The 19,599-nt window shown below is 37.1% G+C and overlaps 1 protein-coding gene across 2 annotated transcripts in view; it reads left to right on the top strand.

The window, feature by feature from the left end:
* The window catches only part of CTNNAL1 (catenin alpha like 1), a 68,497-nt gene that overhangs the window by 43,381 nt on the left and 5,517 nt on the right, over positions 1-19,599 (top strand). For both annotated transcript variants that reach the window (XM_012736775.2, XM_076008903.1), the window contains 4 exons: positions 1,912-2,062; positions 12,009-12,046; positions 16,268-16,318; positions 16,451-16,605. In XM_012736775.2, coding sequence (XP_012592229.1) covers positions 1,912-2,062; positions 12,009-12,046; positions 16,268-16,318; positions 16,451-16,605 — 395 coding nt within the window. The remainder of the gene's footprint in view (positions 1-1,911; positions 2,063-12,008; positions 12,047-16,267; positions 16,319-16,450; positions 16,606-19,599) is intronic.

The following is a 19,599-nucleotide window of genomic DNA, read 5'->3' as shown; positions in this document are numbered from 1 at the left end:
TGTTTATTATTCACCAAACTCCCACTAGAATATAAGCTTCATAATAGAGGGGTTTTACCCTTTTCATTGCCATATGCCCCACACCTAGCATGATGTTTTAAACAGTGGATTCTATAAAATATTAATGCTTCTTGAATGAGTGTTTGATATGTTATCCCTAGTCTGTGAACCTGAAAAGTAGACAGAATCAATACCTTTTGTCATGAATGGGAGATGAAAGGAGTGGAAGGGAAAGGAGCTGCTATACACGTGTCAAAATTGGACTCTTAATTCCTATCTCCTGGATTTTTCTTTGTGTGTTATTTAATAGGCCACCAGGAAATTTAGCAGGTTGATGGGTTCTATTTTGAGATGGGTGCTAAAGTGTAATTTCTATTGAACATCAGGTCAGTAAGTGTGTGAAGATTCAGCTCAGCCATCCATTTTCTGCCTATATTACAAATTGTATCTGTCAAGTCTTTTGTGTTAGAGTGATTATTACATGTAAGATAAAATATTAGTTCATTCATTAATTCATTCATGTAGCAGTTAACATAAAATAAAATCCAAAAACCCAAATCTCAGTGACTTAACACAATAGCAGTTTATTTCTCACTGATATCAAGTCCTGAGCGGTGGCATGGCTTTCTTTCTTGTGGTGAGCCAGGTTCTTTCTGTCTTGTGGCTCGCCAGTCCCTAGGACCTCAAAATCCCTGCTGGATCATGTGCATTGAACCATCAGATGTGGAAGGGAGAGAGCACTGAGGAGCATGAGGGAGGTGTAGTCAGGCTAGGCATGGAATTGGTGACCCACAGTCAAGTGGACAGGACTCAGTCACATAGCCATACTCCTCTACTAGGGAAGCTGGGAGATAGAATCTTGCTTTGTGTCCAGGGGGTTGACAAAACAGATTTTGAGGAAAATATTGCCGTCTCTGCAACAGTTCATTTATTTATTCAACACATTTACTTAGCTCATATGGTGGCATGTAAAAGTACCAAGAAGATTCCTGCCCACTTTGTGTGTATATGTATGTTTTGTGAGAGAGGTCGTGATGTGGAAGGAGCCTGGACTTGGGAGTTAGGTAGATCTGAGTTCAAGTATCAGCTCTGCGTAGACTGGTTGTAGGATCTTGGAATCTGGAGATCTTGGACTGGTTATATACTTGTAATCTCTGAGCTTCAGTTTCTTTAGCTGTAAAATGAGAATGCTGCTTATTTGGGAAGGGTAATATTTTATTTGTGTGTTTGGGGGATTAATGTATATCAGGGACCTACCACAGTATATTACGCATGTATCTATGATGTGCTCATAGGTATACGTTACTGCTACCATCTCTACCACTGCTACGACTACCACAACTACTGCTGCCACAGTTACCACCACCACTACCACTGTTACTGCTACTACTACCACTACTGCTGTTACTACCACCATCACCACCACTATTACTACCACTACCACTACCACCACCACTGCTGCTACTACCAGTGCCACAGTTGCAACTACCACCACTACTACTGCCACTGTTACTACTATCATCATCGCCACTATTACTACCATTACTACTAACAGTATTACTACTATCTCTTCTACTCCATATACAGTACACTCTTTGTAGTCTGCATATAAATGAATTATGCTATGGAAATAACTTTGTTGAAACAGCTTTCCTTGAATAAAGATAATTGCTCCCTGAATGCAGGTGTGTATGTAATGCATACCATTTATCCATAAGTCAGATGATAAGAAACAGCACGTTTTGTTCTACTGTGTATCTCCATATTGCCCAAGGTGGGGCCTATGTGTGGAAATTACTTCGTGCTTGTTTATTAAGTTGAATTGAATAGCACAGAATTAAGTTTGGTCTGCAAAGTGATTCTGAGGGGTAAGATGTTGAAATTCACAGTGGGTATATTTTGTTTCTTTAGATAATTTCTGCTGCTGAAACATTGACATTGCATCCATCTAGTAAAATTGCTAAAGAAAACCTAGATGTATTTTGTGAAGCTTGGGAATCCCAAATTAATGACATGTCTATACTGCTGAGAGAAATCAGTGATGTGTTTGAAGGAAGACGAGGTAAGAAACTGTCCATATATTGAAATATATTCTTGTTTTAATGTGACTCTATTAGTTTTTTAATGTCAAACCTCAGATGCAAATGAATTATCTTGTTATAACCCAGCTGGGTTATTTTCATAGTAAAATATCTTTCATAGAAAAATTATAAAAATATTGTTTTGTCCTTTATTTTAGTACCTAAGCAGTAAAATTTGTTGTACAACAGTGTAATTATATTTCTCTGAATTATTATTGACATTCTAGTTTTCCTATTGAAATTAAGCCATGTTTTATTTCTTCTAAATTATTTTTTAGTTTTAGTACAAAAGCTCCTGGTTATATCGTAATTCTCTGATTTAATTCTACTATAATTTAATTCTATAACTTTATAATGAAATGAATGTAGTTATTTGATTTTTGAATTGCCTTCCTTCCACTTGGATGGAATCTCTTTTCTTGATGACTACATAATCTTGGAATATTGCCTGTGGTGGGTAAGTTCATTGGTATTTCTACAACATGTAGAATAGCACCATACAATGTATAGGAAGGCATCATTTTTACTCTTTAATATCAACTGGGAGTTTTGTTTATTTCCCAATGTATTATGCATCCTGTTATTTTATTTTTTTTTCATCATATTATGGGGGTACAAATGTTAAGATTATTATTTATGTGTTTTTATGTTTTATCTCTTTGAATGGCTTCTGTTAGTGTCAAATAAGCATGCTTATTTTTAAATAAAATGTTATTTAAAGTTATAACATCAAATTATGTATTTTTATTGAATATGAACATTTAAACATTTCATATTTTAAAAATACCCATTTAGGATAAATGTTGATTTGCTTAAGAATCAGGGAATGATAGATAGACTTTGTAGCTGTAACATCATTTGTAAAGTATAATAAATGTTTACCATGCTTCTACATTTAAAGATTTCTATGATAGTCTGAATAGCATATCTTTTTGATAAAGTATTTATGGATTTTTATATGAGGCAAGTTTCATATATTAAAAGGTAAAGTGATATAATTGATCCACATTTAAGGAAGAACAATCACTTAGCCTTAGGAATTGTTAGGAAATGAAGAGAAGTAAATTGGTGTAGTGAAAGGAAACTTGGCCTAGTTTATCTAGAGTGTCTGTAAGGCCCAGCTCTTTCTCTAACTGGTGTTAAGTAAGTTCTTTCCTGCTTTGGGCCTCAGTGTCTCAGCTCAGTAATGAAGGTCTTAGGCTAAGAGAGCTCAGTGATCTGCCAGCTCTAAAAGTCTTTTGTGAGCACTACCTGAAGCTAGTGTGCTTTTGAGCTCTGGCCGTGAAGATACCCCTAACTGTATCTCCATCTTGCCTGCCTCTCTTTAAAGGTCAGATGAATCTTGTCTTCTGACTTTTTCTTTATCAGTTGTCATCAGCCCATGAAAGTAAGGAGGCTGGGGGAGTTCCAAAGAGTGGCCCTCCAATTTTCTGGGATGTGATTGACTCCATGGACTGGGAACCGTGTTCCATGTCTGCCGTGGGAAGCTTGACTAGCAGCTGCAGCTAATCCAAAAAGAATGTGGCTCCAAGCCTGACCAAGCTGATTGTCCTTTTCCAGAGCACCATTCAGCTTAGTATGGATTTCTCTCACACTGTTTTCAGTGCTGGATACGTTTTTGTTTTCATTCATGTAAATGTGAGGTGTGTCTGAATCATCACATATACTTCTTCTGTGTCCCTGAGTCAGTGAGTTCACCATCATCTGAAACTGGAATGGTTCTGGTTTCCTTGACCAAGGGCCTGAGCTGCCTTCTTCTTTGTGTCTGAGATCCTCACAATTTCTCAACTAGGCTATTCTACTGGCATTTTCGTCTATCTTCTCTATTTCTATAAAAAAAAAGGGGGGGGTTATAACAGGTGTTTTTTTCCCTCAAGAAAGATAGCAGTCATTTAACAGTTATTCTCTACCTTAATTCTGGGCCAAGGTCTGAGTAGCAATTAGAATAGTAATTAGAGATTGATAAGCTTGAGTAGGTTTTTCCCCCCTATAAATGTAAGTAAATTTCCAGGCAGGACGCAGTGGCCCATGCCTGTAATCCTAGCACTCTGGGAGGCTAAGGTGGGTGGATTGTTTGAGCTTAGGAGTTCAAGATCAGCCTGAGCAAGAGTGAGACCCTGTCTCTACTAAAAATAGAAAGAAATTAATTGGTCAACTAAAAATATATAGAAAAAGTTGGCCAGGCATGGTGGCACGTGCCTGTAGTACCAGCTACTTGGGAGGCTGAGGCAGAAGGATTGCTTGAGCCCAGGAGTTTGAGGTTGCTGTGAGCTAGGCTGGTGCCATGGCACTTTAGCCTGGGCAACAGACCCAGACTGTGTCTCAAAAAAAAAAACAAATTTTTTTTCTTTCTTAGGGAAACAACTCTAGTTCCATTTCCTATCAAGGAGTCTCTTCCTTCCTCCCTGGGATCTGAGGGATAATCTCATGTTGGGTAAGAATTGGGGAGAAGTTGAAATCCAGGTTCTGAAGCCAGATTGCCTGGGTTTCAATCCTGCCTCTGCTACTTCTTAATCTCTCTGGGTTTCAAGTTTTATGTTTACAAAATGCGGATAATAATGCCATAACATCAGAATCCATAGGAACATGTAAAAAAAAAAAATGCCATAACTACTTCAGATTGTGGGTGTGAAGATTAAATAAGTTAATTCACAGTAAGTTTAAATGTTACCTCTATCAGCATCAGCATTGTGACCACCGTTGCCTTATGGTAAAGCTAAATAGTTTATGAGAAAACATTACATCCAGTTTTTCCTGTTAAGCTCAATCTCTTCTACTTTCTGGCAGAAAGTCTTTCCCTATGTCCTTTCCCTGACTCCAGACAGGCTTTTGGACTAGCCTGTCTGGCCCTACCATAGTAGGTCTCTTAACTTGTACCCAGCAGAAGAGAGTATACACTTGTTTCTTTGTACAAATGAAGCTCATCTCTTCTTCAATGGGGAATTGACACCCTCTGAAAGATTTCTCTGACTGAGCATCTAATCCAACATTAATTCAGTGTTCCCCTTATTTTGTGTCTCTGCGATTTGCCCTTCTTCTTCATTTCTTTTTTTTACTTTGGAAAAAGGAGAATTTTATTTCTCATAGAGGGTAGTAGACTGTTGGACGGCCATTCCAACATGCTGGGAAGCAGAGCCCTAGCCAGAAGCCAGACACACATGCTTCCAAGACTTGCCTTTCTTCTGCCAAAGTTAGCCTCTGAAAAAAACAGCTGGGAAAGTTCAGTGAAAAATAAAAGGCACAGACTACTAGGGTCTGTGTGGGTAAAATTGTAAACATCATTCAGAGGTATATAACCATAGTAACAGCCATAAAAATAACAATAGCTGCCATCTATTGAGAATTTACTGTGTGCCAGGTACTTTGATAAGTATGGGATGTACATCATCTCATTTAATCCTCTCGGTAGCCCTCTGAGACAGGTATTATTTCCACATTTTATTTATGATGAAACTGAGGCTCAAAGAAGTTAAAATGCCCAGTGTCCCACAGTGAGTAAACTATAGGAGCTGAAACTCTTATTGAGATCTCAGCGATGCCAAAGATGAAATTTTTTTTTCCTTTTTTGTGACAAGATCTTGCTCTGTTGCCCAGGCTAGAGAGCAGTGCTGTTATCATACCTAACTGCAACCTCAAATTCCTGGGCTCAAGTGATCCTCCTGCCTCAGCCTCCTGAGTAGGTGGGACTACAGGCACGTGCCACCACACCCAACTATATTTTCTTTTTTCTTTCTTTCTTCCCCACCACCCATAGAAACCGGGTCTTGTTACATTGCTCAGGCTGGTCTCTAACTCCTGACCTCAAGCAATCCTCCTGCTTTAGCCTCCCAAAGTCCTGGGGTTATAGACTTGAGCCATCAAGTTACCAGCCACTGCCCAAAGATGAAATTTTATCAACCACCCACACTCTGTTGCTCAAGCAGTAAAACTCTACTCTAGCCCTAAAGTATTCTAATGATAATGAACTAATTCTGTAAAAAGTGCTCACTACTGCAGCTCTGAGTTCTGTTCTTTTCCCTTCCAAAGCCATTCCAGAAATAACTATGAGATCCCACTCTTAGGCAGTTCAGAAGGTACAGAGCAAGGAGAAAGCAATGACTGGATTCTTGTTTTGGCCCACCTATTATTATTAGCTGAGGATGGGGCTAGCTAAATTATGGAAGAGATGTAATAATCTGTTAGTAATAGAGTCCTGGGCACATTGCCTGGCCTTTTGAATTTCAGTTTATTTATTTTAGTGGATACAAATGAAATAATTTATTCATAGTGCTTACAATATAGTAAGTGGTAACAGATGTTTTGCTTTTGTTTTTATCATTACGTGACATGTAACAAGTCCTTTAACCTCTATCCCTTAGGTTCCCGTCTTTAAAACAAGGGAATTAGACTAGATCAATAGAGGCAAATATACAGCTGCCATTCCTCACTCATGCTCTATGACAAAAATTGCTGATTGGTCTTGGTATTGTTCTCACATTGAGCTCACATGTGACCTCCCAGTCTTTCTCAGCACAGTGTTCTACCATCTGCTATGGATAGACCAGAGCTGAATGGGAGAATCCTGTACTTGTTTTTGGACTGCATGGTCACTGTGGTTTCTTTTATTTTAAAAGCTGGATATTATGTAAATGGTCTCTTCTTTAGTTTAGGTAACCTATACTGAATAAATCAGAGTTACCTTAACTTCCTAAGGGCTGAACAGAAATTATTCCTTAGGTGAGAAGCTGTTCTACCTTAAGTTGATTGGACACCCATTGTTTAACTGGTAAAGTGCCTTTCTGTTTAGAAAGGCATGTTGATATGGAGTTGGCTCATTTCTTGCACTGTCTTTCTTTGTCCTGATTTTTATCATGAAGCTCATGAGGATAGTTTTTTCCACAAAAAAAGTCTGATTCTCCATTCCTTAGCCAGTATTGACCGGATCAAGTCCAGTGCCACAGTGTTGTTCTTGGTGTTATGTTGAGTTGTTGTGACCAACCTGCCCATTGCTTTTCATACAAAGGTGTATTCTTCAGGACCTGATTTCTCTTTGCTACTATTATAAGTCATTATGACTATTATCAATAGGCCTTTGCTGTGTTCTAGCCACTTTAGTTCTGCTCTGTATAACATGACTCATGTGATTGGGAAAATTATCAGACATGCTAGCAAGTATCATTTAACTAGCCAAGTGGCAAACATCATACTAAACAATGAGAGGGAGCCTTTAGTATTCTTATACTTAGAGTCAATCTAAGACCTAGGTCATTGTCCACCTTAACCCAAGACACTCAAATTTCATACTAGGACCTCCTAGAAATCTTAAGAATGTTAAAATCAATATTTGTCTTTCTTCTTTCTGCTTTCATCTTATTTGGTCTTCTCATCCAAACCTCCAAGGAGGCTGTGGTCTTCATATTAGAAGGGAGCAGATCTAAAAGACTCCACTTTTCCTTAGTGATGAATAGGTGTCAGCGTTTAGAATGTGAGATTCTTTTGGACAAATACATGTCAAAAAGAAGGCTTCTCTCATAGCTTGCAGAGTCTCTCTCTCTCTCTCCTTTATGGAAGCTGAATTCCCTTTGTTCTGTCTGAGCCACATTAGAGTAATGTGACTGAGCTTCAGTTTATAGGGATGCACCTCTAACTAATAAACTATGTAGGGCACTTACGATCATGGATGGCATATTTTCATAACCAACTTTCTTTTTTTTTAAATCAAGGCTCCTACCAAGAATCTTAATTTAGTTTTCAGTTCTGTAACCACTGTTCTCTTATTTCTGGTATCCCTGTTACATAGCCCTGGCTTATTTTATCACTTGGCAGATTGGATGTTACTAAAATGGGGAGTACAGGAAGAGGAACATGTTTGTGGGTAAAAGATGAGCTTATTTGGGGGAGGTCTGAGCTAGAACAAGGGAGTGATCTGTCTAGACAAGAGGTGGTGGCCTAAACTAGGGTGATAGTCAAAATGAAGATAAGGAGGGGGGAGTGGGAGGAGCACTTGTGCCCAGGACTAATTAAGGAAGAATTTAAAAAATATTATTGGTAGGATTTGTTGGTCAGTTGAATATAGAAGTGGGGGAGAGGGAGGAGTTTGAGGATGACAGTTAGGTTTGGATTGGAATACTTCAATCCTTCTCCTGAATTTAGCCAATAATCTGCTTGTCCTTGTCAGGGATTCATTATTTGAAGTGGGTCTTGGGACATGATTTTTTTCTGATTGATCATGCCCCCTCCAGAACCAAAGAAAGCTAATTATAAGAACTGCTAATAGGGAATAATTTGGGACATTTTTGGTGAAATAATAAGGCTTTTTTATTCTTGAGAAATGAGCTTTATTTTGTAGATATACAGAAAGGCTCCAGATATTGAAAATGAGAGCAGCACTATTCAATTAGATTTTTTATAAGAAATAATTTTAATACCCCTTTAAGATCAGAGGGCCTTTTGAACTTAATTGTGAACTTAATTTATCTGGAGGTATAAACTTAGGAGATAGCACAATTGTGTTGTTAACTAAATAAAGGATGTAGGGAGTATTTTATTTTTAGAGACAGAGTTTTGCTTCATCACCCAGGCTGGAGTGCAGTGGTAGGATAATAGCTCACTGCAGCCTCAAACACCTAGGCACAAGTCCTCCTCCTGCCTCAGCCTTCCACATGGTTAGGATTACAAGCACCTGTCACCACGCCCCAGAAGTAGACAGGGGACTAGACTGTAACAGTCCTTGAGTGCCTGGAGGGATTTAAGGGACTTAATCCTACGGGGAGTAGTGATATATAAGATTATTAAATGATCAGATTGAAACTAAGATAGAGGCAGTAAGGATGGAAAAGCAGATGGGTTAGGTGAGAGACATTTAGAAAGCAGAATCTGCCAGACATGGTGGTTCACATCTGTAATCCTAGCACTTTGGGAAGCCGGGCTAGGGTCATTGTTTGAGATCATAAGTTCAAGACCAGCCTGGGCAACATAGACCTATGTCTACCAAAAAAGTTAGCCAACTACTAGGGAGACTGAGGCAGGAGGATCCCTTGAGCCCAGGAGTTCAAATCTGCAGTGAGTCATGATGATGCCACTGCACTCCAGCCTAGGCAACAGAGAGAGACACCCTGTGTCAAAAAAAAAAAAAAAAAAAAACAAGAAAGAGAGAGAGGGAGAGGGAGAGCGGGAGGGAGGGAGGGATTAGACTCACATGGAAGTAATATCTATAAAATTAAAATAATTCAGATCCCTCATTAGTATTCTCATCCTTTTTCTTATATTATTGGCAACTTGTGTGGTTTTTGTTAGAACTGGGGAATAGGAACAACCTTACCTGCATAGCATTTCGAGGAGGCCTATCTGAAATATTGTCAATTTTGCAATTATCCTGAAATTCATATAAATCATTCTGAGTCTAACTGACTGATGGGAATAGAGAGCAAAACAAAATATCTGTAAGAGGACCACAGGGATTGCAACTGGCAAGTGATAAATACTACTAGGTGGATGGTAATGGTTGTAAACCAGATTATATGAAAGCTTTCTTTTCATTGCATTTATTTCTCCCTACATTCTGTTTCTTTGACTCTGTTGTATCCTTAACTCTGTTGTATAAGAGATAATGAAACAGTTGGTTTCCTTCCTATGCCCCCTACCCCTTTTGGAGAGTGAATGTGAACCCATTTTAGAGTCATGGGCATTATAGAGGATCACAAGTTTAGATAATACAAGATTGCTCGTCTAGGCTAATTATTATACATTTAAGTAATGATTGTTCCCTTTTTTATAGCGTATTAAGATGGCTTTTGAGGGCTCTTATGGGTAGGATTCAGACTTTGGATTAAGATATATGGTGAATTTTGAGATTCTGAGTTACCTGAAGACCATTTTCTGTTAATCTTTTTGCAGCTAAATCAGGCACTTTGTACATCAGGGCTTGGAGACAAGGCATGAAAATAGCCTTTTCTTCTTTAAGTTTTTTTTCTCTCACAATTCTGAGATGAGAAAGCCATTAATAAAATTCTCTTACAATTCTGACATTACCAAGAAATGATTTGAATCATAAAGCTTTTCCCAAGTACCATTAGCTGACTCTTTGCAACAACTCATCTTGTAGATGAGCACTATCCAATAAAAATAGAATGCTAGCTATATATATAATTTAAAATTTTCTAGTAGAGAAGAAAAACTAAAAAGCATGTTACATTTTATTTATTTATTTAGTTTTTCAAGACAGAGTCTCGCTCTGTTGCCCTGGCTAGAGTGCCATGGCATCAGCCTAGCTCACAGCAGTCTCATCCTGGGCTCAATCTTCCTGCCTCAGCCTCTGGAGTAGCTGGCAGTAAAGTTGTGCACCAGCACACCCAGCTAATTTTTTCTATTTTTAGTAGAAACAGGTTCTTGTTCTTACTCAGGCTGGTCTAGAATGCCTGACCTCAAGCAATCCTCCCACCTTGGCCTCCCAGAGTGCTAGGATTACAGGTGTGAGCCACCATGCTTGGCCTTAAGTTTCTTTTAATAGTAATTTCTATTTAACCTAATATATCCAAATTCTTATTTCAATATTTTGAAATTATTAATAAGATACTTTATATCCCTTTCTCCCCTTTGTACTAAGTTTTCAAAATCCAGCATGTTTTTTATACTTACAGCACATCTCAGTTCAGACCAGCTATGATTCAAGGGCTCGGTAGTCATGTGTGGGTTCCATATTCAATAGCACAGTTCTAGATGAAATTTTAGGCCGGATGTGGTAGCTCACACCTGTAATCCTAGCACTCTGGGAGGCCAAAGCAGGAGAATCACTTGAGCTCAGGAGGTCAAGACCAGCCTAAGCAAGAATGAGACCCTGTTTCTACTAAAAATAGTAAAAATTAGCTGGGTGTGGTGGTGCACGCCTATAGTCGCAGCTGCTTGGGAGGCTGAGGCAAAAGGATCCTTGAGCCCAGGAGTTTGAGGTTGCTGTGAGCTAGGCTGATGCCATGGCACTCTAGCCCACGCAACAGAGTCTCCAAAAAAAAAGAAGGAAATTTTAAATATTTGTATAAACCATTCTGAATCTAACAGGTTGGCCTTGTTCATGTAATCGTCATGCTATAAGAAAAGGCATGATTTAGTGCTTTTACATTATATTTACTTTCATTAGGTTGGAGCATATGAAATTGATGTTTTTAACTTCAAAATGGTTGAATATCAGCAATTTCATATGGTTCAACTTAATATAGCTGAATACACTTGATTTCCTTGAAGAAGCAATTTTCCTTTAAGAAACAATTACTATTCAAATCTTATCTTGAATTCTTATCCCAGATATCACAAACCAGCTTTTTAAAAAAAATCTAGTATCCATTGTAACCTGACTATATGCATGATCTGGAAACCAGAAAGATGATAGATGGGGCAGTGATGAAATAGACATTGCACATCTTCTTTCTTTCCTCAGTTATTGTGCTTCATTCCATGTTTCAATTCTGTCCACCTGTTATTTGCTTTATTTTATCTTCCTATCTTATATGCTGGGTTTGTCTTCTTCCCTGACTGGAAGAACACATTATGAGGTTAGTTGTAAATGATTTTGTCAGATACTTGCAGGAAAGGAAGAAGCACCGATACTGGTACTGGTAAAAGAGGAATCATTAGAGGCAGGGTGCTCCGTGAATGAAGCTGATTATAAGTGGAAGTAAATGTCAGAGAGTCATTTTGCCTTTCTCCCTCTATGTTGGGAGAGATAGAGATTGGCCAGCTAATCCAATACCTTAGAGATGCAGCTGTTGATATAGTCTTCATGTTCAACAACCAAATTACAATTTTATTTCTGAATCACATGTAATTTATAGACTAAATTATCAACATGAATGCACTAACATTCCTGTTTGTTTAATAACATTTTAAAAGTTAAATGTGAATAATAGAAAAACATATTAATAGAAGAAAAAATTAAGTTATATGTGTTATTTATAGGAGAGAAGTATGGCTACCTTTCACTTCCAAAGCCAATGGTAAGTAGCAGAATTATGTACATTTCTGAATGTTTTTATTCAGTATTCAAATTATACTCTTGTTGCCTATTGCTACTCTCCCCCCCTACAAAAAAATTGACATCACAGAAAAAAGTTAGGATATTAATGTTGACTCTTCAAAGTTGTTATTCTGGGTAGCAATGTAAATGTGGCCCATGCTTTGAATGTTTGAGAGAATAGGTAACAGAATTTATGATTAATAAGAAGCCATAATCTGAGATCAGAAGTCATTTCGTTTTCCATATCTTGGATCTAATTTGCAAAGCCATATTGGAATCATTTTCTGCAAACTAAGAACTTTTCATATGTTTACTACCTAGATGAAAACATGCCATATATATGGGAAAGAGATACAGAGTAATATATTAGCTAGGCACTAGCCCTAAGAATCCTTTTGGGAATGAAAATTCCTTCCACAGACCCACTCAGTTTTGGAAGAGAAAAAGAGAAAATTTTTATCTATCAGATAATAGCATTTTAACATCAGTCATGTTACCTAGGTAACATTTTGATGACTTTAGCAATTCATTTATAGAGATCACTTTATGGAAATTTATAGTTTTGAATAAAATCCAGGATATGGAAAGCAGAGATGATAGTTAAACAAAATCAGTTATTGAGAAGGACTATTCTTCTAAAACCATCAAGTGTCCTAATAACTCTAACTTCAGAAATAGAGGAAAACAATGGACCATGTAGAAGTAGGTTCTGAGTAGGAAGTAATCATGATAGCAAATGAGAAAACCAAAGACTTCTAAATTATACCCAGTATAAAATTATACCCAGTTCCTCAATCACAGAGGAAGTACTCAAAGGAGCACTTTGACTTATAGTATTTATAATATGTCAAATGTTTTATGTGAGAGGGACAAAAATTCATTCATTTATTCATTAAATACTTCTTGGTTGCCTACTATTTGCCAGACACTATGCTAGGCACTGGTGAAATAATGATGAAAAAGATGCTAAAATATAAATTCCATAGGTAAGGATTTTAAAACTATTTTGTTCACAGTGGTATTCCCATTGCCTAGAACTGCTTGGCACAGGTTTGTCCCTCAAAAAATAATTTGATAAGTTGCTGAGTCAGTGAAATAGGCTTGGCCTTTGCTCCTTTGAAGCTTGCAGTCTAGCTCGGCACTGTCCAAAATAAATAAACAATTAGTCCTCTATATGTGTGGGTTCCACATCCAGGCATTCAACCTACCTTGAATTGAAAATATTTGGAAGAAAAATATGGAATAACCATACAACAATAAAACATAAGGCAAATAAAATAACCAACACAGTATAACAATTATTTACATGGCATTTACATTTACATTGTATTAGGTTTTTTTTTTAGAGACAGGGTCTCACTATGTTGCCCAGGCTGGTCTCAAACTCCTGGGCTCAAGTGATCCTCTCGCTTCAGCCACCTGAGCAGTTGAAACTATCAGTGCATGTCACCATGCCCAGCTTTGCATTAGGTTTTATAAGTAATCTAGAGATGATTTAATGTATTTGAGGGAATGTACATAGGTTATATGCAAATGCTATGCCATTTTATATAAGGGACTTGAGCATACAGAGGGACAACTGTAATTCAAGGCACATATGTACTTTAAAATTTTATAGTAGCCATATTTAAAAAAAAGAAACTTATGAAATTAATTTAATAGCATATCTTATTTAATATATCCCAAGTAGTATCACTTTAAAATGTAATTAACATACAGTTAATTATGGAATCTTTTATATTCTTTTTGTCATACTAAGTCTTTAAACTCTGGTATCTATTTTACCATAACATCACGTCTCAATTCATACTAGCCATGTTTCAAGAATTCAGTAGCCACATGTGACTACTATATTGGATAGTATAGGTTTAAACTTGTATAAAAAGAAAATGAATAGAAAGGAGACAAAAATTATTGATGTTTATTAATAGTGACAGTGTGGTGAAGAACAGATGGTGAGTCTCAGAAGAGAGAATTTGTAACAAAGAGACAGAAAATGAAACTCTTGGTGGTGTGGTGGCTTGTGCCTGAAATCCTAGCTCCTGGGGAGGCTGAGGCAGGAGAATCACTTGAGGCCATGCAGGAGTGCAAGACCAGCCTGGGCAACACAGGAGACTTTGTCTCTAAAAATAAAAAAGATTAATCAAGTGTGGTGGCACACGCCTGTTGTTCCATCTACTCAGGAGGTTGAGGCAGGAGGATCGCTTTAGCCCAGGAGTTCGAGGCTGCATTCTAACCTATTTATCATTAAAAAAGAAATGAAAATTTTTAAGCTGGACTTGTAGAAATGACAGTGGGAGTAGTCAGTGGTGGAACAAATGATAAATCTCCAAATTTTAAACATGGTATATAATTGATTAGTATGTTTTTTGAAAAGGGACTGGCATTTAATACTGAAATACATTAGAAAACTTAATATAGCTGGTAAAAAAGCAATAATGACACTGCACATGGCTTTGAAAACATGGCTTTTTTGAAAACAGTTTCTATGCCTTAAGCTATACCCAGAACAGTTAGAAAATATGGATAGAAGTTTGTCTGCTTTGTTATTTTTTAAGCTAACTTAACCCTACCAAATGGTGTTATAGCTAATATTCCACTGGGTTTAAGCAAATGAGAGTAGACTCACTGTTTTAAGTACTAATAACTTAGAGCTACTGCAAAATAATTTCTTAAGAATTAGAAAAGACATCACAGAACTTTTAATAGGAGGAATGGAGCGAAGATTTTGTTTAACTGAATAGTGTTTTTTTTTATCTTTAGTAACAAATCATTGCAAAATCATGAACCATTTCCTTAGTTGAGGATAGCATAGCTAATTATATTCCTAGAAAATTGCACTTGTCTTTTTTAGGAAGCAAAGTTGGAGTCTGGTGCTATTTATACTTAGGGGCTTGATGTCTTTAGCTTTACATAACTGAAACTGATGCATCTGACTGTATTCCAAAACAGTGTCCACTAGATGGTAAGCTTGGTTACATTATTAAGATGGCTTATTTACATTTTCAGGTAATCCTCCTTCAGTCTTTGTTAAACACTTTGACAATAGTAATAATTTGTAAAAGTAAAAATAAAAATAGTGAAAACACAATTAAATTTAAAGAATAAGATGAGCTATAAATTTTTAAATAAAATAAAACCTGAAAATCTCAAGAGTATTCTTAACTTTCTTAAATACTTTATCAGTTGCCACCCATACAAGGAGGAGCCAGAGAGATCATTGATCATCTTTGTTTATTCTCTTATGAGCACAAGAGGCAGCTCGTATTTCTGTGTGTGTAACTGTAGTTTCTCTATTTTTTTTTTTTTTTAGTTTCTCTATTTTTATTTTCTGTCCTTCAACTTCACCTGTTTCTTTAATGATAAACATCATTAGAAAATCTCAAAAGAGCTGTGTTCAATGAGCAGATCAATTTAAACTCTATGAGGCTGTTTTGTTCTGCAGTGAAACTGGTGACAGTGTAGCTGATCAATATTGGTTTACGTATTGAACTCTAAATTCTAACGCTAATCTCTTTATATCCTAGGATATGGGATTAGCAGTTAATATGTCAATGAAACTAGAATGTTGAAATTTAGTCTTCTAAGGGCAAATTAAGGAGATTTAATTCTAGAGTCATAATGTGAGGAACACATAGAAAACTATATATAGTGGCTAATTTTATTATTATTATTTTTTTCTTTTTCTTTCATACATGCATCAGGAATAAATAGTGGCTAATTTTAATACATCATTTCGTAAGAATAATTCAAGCATTATAATCTTGCTCAACAGGCCAGGGAGGTTTAGGGGATATAACTGGATTCTAGGAATATTGTAGAAGTTGTCTTGAAGCCCCTGAAGTCCTTGTAAAAAGAGAAAAGCAACTGCAAACACAGAGACTGCACACCAGGGCAGGACACTGGCCTGCTCTCCCTGGCCCCAAATTTGAAACCAATGGCCTTTCAAAGCTGAATTCACCTACTAATAGAGTATTCACAACTGGTTGTTTGTTTAATTTATATTACTTAATATAGTTTAACTACCTACTGAATATTTTATTTTTTTTTTATTTTTTTTTCATTAAAGCGCTGTCAGAAGATGAATATTTTAAATGAGATTTTATTATAAGAACTTTGTTAATGCTTTCTATTAGTATTGTATTTCCTCACAATTAAATGTATTGCTTTTTAAGATATTTTAATCTTTTTATTGTCACAGAAGAATAATGCAAACCTGAAATCATTAAAGCCTGACAAGCCTGACTCTGAGGTAAGACTTTTTCCTTTGTCTGTTGTCTTACATCTTTTTTCTGAATCAACACACAAGCCAAGTGACATTGTCTTACATCTAATCTTCGTTTTACATCAATAGTGACAAAGTTGTGATTAAAATGTTTTGTAGGAGCAAGCCAAGATAGCAAAGCTGGGACTTAAGCTGGGTTTACTCACTTCTGATGCCAACTGCGAAATTGAGAAGTGGGAGGACCAGGAGAATGAGATTGTTCGATATGGACGGAATATGTCCAGTATGGCTTATTCTCTATATTTATTTACTAGGTAAATGTAGTTACATTTTGATTTTTTAAATCAGTATAATGATATCTGGTATGAAAAAAAAAAGTGACATGTTAAATCATTGATAGGTTGAAGTCAGTATCAAATATATGGTAAAAAGACTAAAAGTAGTTATTATGACTATTTAAGTGAATGAACAGGAAGACATGTCTTTAATTAGGATTTAGAGTTAGAGGGGATCCTCTTCTTGGTTTGTGCCTCATCCTTGTCATAATTGAAATAATTTTACATCCTACTTTTTGTCATCTTGCATATCAGTGTCTCTGCCAGCCAGCATCAGTTTTAAAAAACATGTCTTTTATATGTTTATGCAAGTGATTGATTAGATACAGGTCAAAGAATAGAGCTGTCTGGACACAGTGGCTCACACCTGTAATCCCAGCACTGTGGGAGGCCAAGGTAGGAGGATTGTTTGAGGCTAGGAGTTCCAGCCCAGCCTGGGCAACATAGTGAGACCCTGTCTCTACAAAAATAATTTAAAAAAATAATAATAAACAGAATAGAGCTATGAGGCCTACCTTAGTAGAATGCCAAATCTCCATGAGTCTGCATTCATCATGTAGAGGAGAATTTCCCTAACTTTAATACTACTTGACCTATATTCTCTGTCTCGTCCATATTATAAGAATCTTGATTAAATGCCTTGTTGAAGTCAATGTTGATTGTATCCAACAGTCTTCCATTATGTAATAGTATAGTAATCTATAAATAAGGTATAGTAATTCTACTTAGCTAAAGTCAGTTATCTGTTCAAGAATCTATTGTTCAATTTTCTCAAGGAATAACTTCAAACTTTTCACTCAGTTTCTGAAATCTATCTTTTTCATTTTTGGAAACCTGGAAAATACTTGTTATCTCCAGTTTTCTGTCCCCTCTCCTACATATTTCAATTTTGAAAAGATTGTCAACAGTGGGATACACACACAAGTTGTTTCGGTATCCTGGAAGGTAACGCATTAACTGATACTCAATTAAAGTAGTAAAGAATCTCTACAATTGTGTGGGCTTTGGGGCTCAATAAATAGCACCCCCTTTTCCCACCTAAGTTCTGAACAAAGTAAAAAAATAAGCAAAAGAATAGGCAAATGGGAGACAGTAACATTTCTATTGATAAAGCTGATATTGTAGAATATAGTTTATATCCACAGGCAAGTAGGTTTTAAAAATATCCCTAGAATTAAGAAGGCTTACCTCAGAGGGGCAGAATGTATTTCTATAAAACACATAAGAAACCAGTTATCTCTCAAAGGCATCCTTTACTTCCAAGAGAAAAGAAAGAGCTACCATATCCAATTTAATTTTGCAGAGTTACCAGAAAGGCTGAAAAAAGGAGTGCTTGGGCCGGGCGCGGTGGCTCACGCCTGTAATCCTAGCACTCTGGGAGGCCGAGGCGGGAGGATTGCTCAAGGTCAGGAGTTCGAAACCAGCCTGAGCAAGAGCGAGACCCCGTCTCTACTATAAAAAGAAACAAATTAATTGGCCAACTAATATATATAGAAAAAGTTAGCCGGGCATGGTGGCGCATGTCTGTAGTCCCAGCTACTTGGGAGGCTGAGGCAGGAGGATCGCTTGAGCTCAGGAGTTTGAGGTTGCTGTGAGCTAGGCTGACGCCACGGCACTCACTCTAGCCTGGGCAACAGAGTGAGACTCTGTCTCAAAAAAAAAAAAAAAAAAGGAGTGCTTGGTCCCTTCTATGGGGTTGAAAATACATGAGGCAGCAGAGAGAAGTGAGGGATGCTGTGCTCATGGAGATTTCTTCATTTGGAAGGAAGATTGGGAATAAGGAAGAAGCACTCCCAAGCTAGGAGGATTCATTTTCCCCTTGCTGCTATCTTTTACCTTTTCTAGATAGATAATTCTTTTGGAGGGAGAAAGTGTAAATGGTGGGAGTTAGTCATTTTGCTGCTGTTTACCTATTATTTGTTAATACCTTACCATATTTTCCATCATTGGAGGCCATTCCTGGGGTAGTTTCCTTTCTTTGTTCTTTTTTTTTTTTTTTTGAGAAGAGTCTCACTCTGTTGCCCAGGCTAGAGTGCCCCGTGGCTTCCCACAGCAACCTCAAACTCCAGGGCTCAAGCGATCCTCTTGCCTCAGCCTCCCGAGTAGCTGGGACTACAAGCATGCACCAGCATGCACCACCATGCCTGGCTAATTTTTTCTATATATTTTTTGTTGGCCACTTAATTTCTTTCTATTTTTAGTAGAGATGGCGTCTTGCTCTTGCTCTGGCTGTTTAGAACTCCTGACCTTGAGCAATGCATCCACCTGGGCCTCCCCCAGTGCTAGGATTACAGGCCTGAGCCACTGCCCTGGGCCTCCTTCCTTTGTTCTTAACTATTGTTAGCAAGCTTTTCCTGCAATTGAGTCTTCCTAGCATGAATTTTGACCTCTATTTTAGTTCGTGCCTTATTAAAATCTGATGATCCAAGTCTGCAAAATAGAACTCCTGTGTTTGCCAATAATAAATTTGTACAGACTAACTTAAATAACAAAAATCTCAACTTTTGGCTGGAATAATGCCACTTATATCAATGGTGATAAAAAATCATGCTTTTTAAAAAAGTTTTTGACTAATAAAAACTGGAGAAATATTATTTAATATGTATAGTTTGATATATAAAATCTTCCCAAAGAGTTTATCAGTACACTTTTTTTGCATGATTGTAACTGCCTCTTTAATTAGTTCTTATTTCAGAATATTTCAAGATGATATGGTCAGCATTTTTTGTTTCAGAGCCAGAATAGTTGATTTTGGTAAGGGATAGGGTGTGTCCCATGGATTATGGGAGGTGGAGGGGCCTCACCATGAGGGGTAGGGATTACTAAAGTTCTGTAGAATGGGACTTATTACTAGAATATGGTTATTAGACAGAAATGATGACGTTCAAGAAAAGAAAATGGATTTTTTGTAATGGATAAATACCTTGTACCATTTTGGCAAGTCTTGGTAATGTATTAATAATTACCTCTTTG

Source organism: Microcebus murinus, chromosome 12 (assembly GCF_040939455.1).
Source record: "Microcebus murinus isolate Inina chromosome 12, M.murinus_Inina_mat1.0, whole genome shotgun sequence".
NCBI classification, from domain to species: Eukaryota; Metazoa; Chordata; class Mammalia; order Primates; family Cheirogaleidae; genus Microcebus; species Microcebus murinus.
The sequence above is the reverse complement of the archived record's forward strand: the minus strand, read 5'-3'. Positions and strand labels throughout refer to the sequence as shown.